This window comes from Portunus trituberculatus, chromosome 13, assembly GCF_017591435.1.
Source record: "Portunus trituberculatus isolate SZX2019 chromosome 13, ASM1759143v1, whole genome shotgun sequence".
Lineage (NCBI taxonomy): Eukaryota > Metazoa > Arthropoda > Malacostraca > Decapoda > Portunidae > Portunus > Portunus trituberculatus.
This window is the reverse complement of record NC_059267.1, coordinates 1-1,037: the sequence shown is the minus strand read 5'-3', so window position 1 is coordinate 1,037 and position 1,037 is coordinate 1. Positions and strand designations below refer to the sequence as shown.

At 41.3% G+C, this 1,037-nt stretch overlaps 1 protein-coding gene across 1 annotated transcript; it reads right to left on the bottom strand.

Moving 5' to 3' along the window:
* Positions 1-452: 452 nt before the first annotated feature.
* On the bottom strand, positions 453-1,029 carry LOC123503205 (the record flags this gene model as incomplete). The annotated part of the gene is made up of 1 exon (XM_045252748.1): positions 453-1,029. A coding segment is annotated over one exon (363 nt), but the record flags the coding sequence as incomplete, so codon positions are not given.
* Between the last annotated feature and the right edge of the window lie 8 nt (positions 1,030-1,037).

Sequence of the window (1,037 nt, the reverse complement as noted above, 5' to 3'; positions counted from 1 at the left end):
GCCGGCGATGTTACTGCAGCTACTGCTGTGGGTGCTGTTGTTATTGTTCCTGTTATTCTAATATAGGCGTATACTTATAGCCAATAGCATCAGTAGCAACATTATTTTATAGTAGTAGCAGTAATAGCAGTAGTAACAGATGTTGTAGTATGAACAGTAGTTGTAGTATTTGTTGCTTATTCATTGTTGTTGTTGCTGCTGTCCTTAGTTTGTACTGTTATTATTAATATTTTTGTTGTTGTTCGTGGTGGTGCAGATGCTACGGTTACTCCTGCTACTACTCTGATAGGAGTGCTTGTTTTTTTCTTTTCTTTGTGGATGTTTTTTTTTTTTTCTTTTGTTCCCTTTGCTTCTATACATGAGCAAAGGGCTGACTAAAGTCTTCTAGAGTGGTTACACAGCAAATCTTCAACATTATTACGATCCTTACTTGACACAGAGACAAAGTCAGATTATGTGTATTCCAGTTTATTTATGTTTTCATTTGGTAACCATCAAAAGTTGAATACAGTGATTGATATGAAGGATTTTTTTTTAACTAAATTACTCATGCCATTAATATGAGTCAGTTTTCTGTGAACAGCGCTTCTGTGGTGGAACAGTCATTACGTAAGAAGGAAGAGGAAGAGGAAAATGTAGAGAAAGAGCTGAAAGAGAGAGATAATTTCATACATTAGCCTCGCAGAGACAGCGGCTGTTGTGCTCGTGCTCGCCGAGTATGGTGGAGCTCATATACAGACGTCCATAGGAGTTGATGCCGGTAGTGTCGGTGACATCCTCCAGGAAGGCGTGGATGCCTGTCTCGTGAGGGTATCCCATGTGCCACATCAGATTCTGGTGGGTAATATGAGTGCCGTCCAGGGTGACCCAATGACCGTCCTTCTTGTGCACGCCGATCCACATGTACGGGTGGTCTACGTACCCATTGGCTGAGAAGAGTAACACAGGCAATAAGTTCCTTTGTGTGGTAAGAGGGATCAGGTATTTGATGGCACGCGTTGATTGCCAAGAAAACAATATCCTGCTCAATGAAGCAT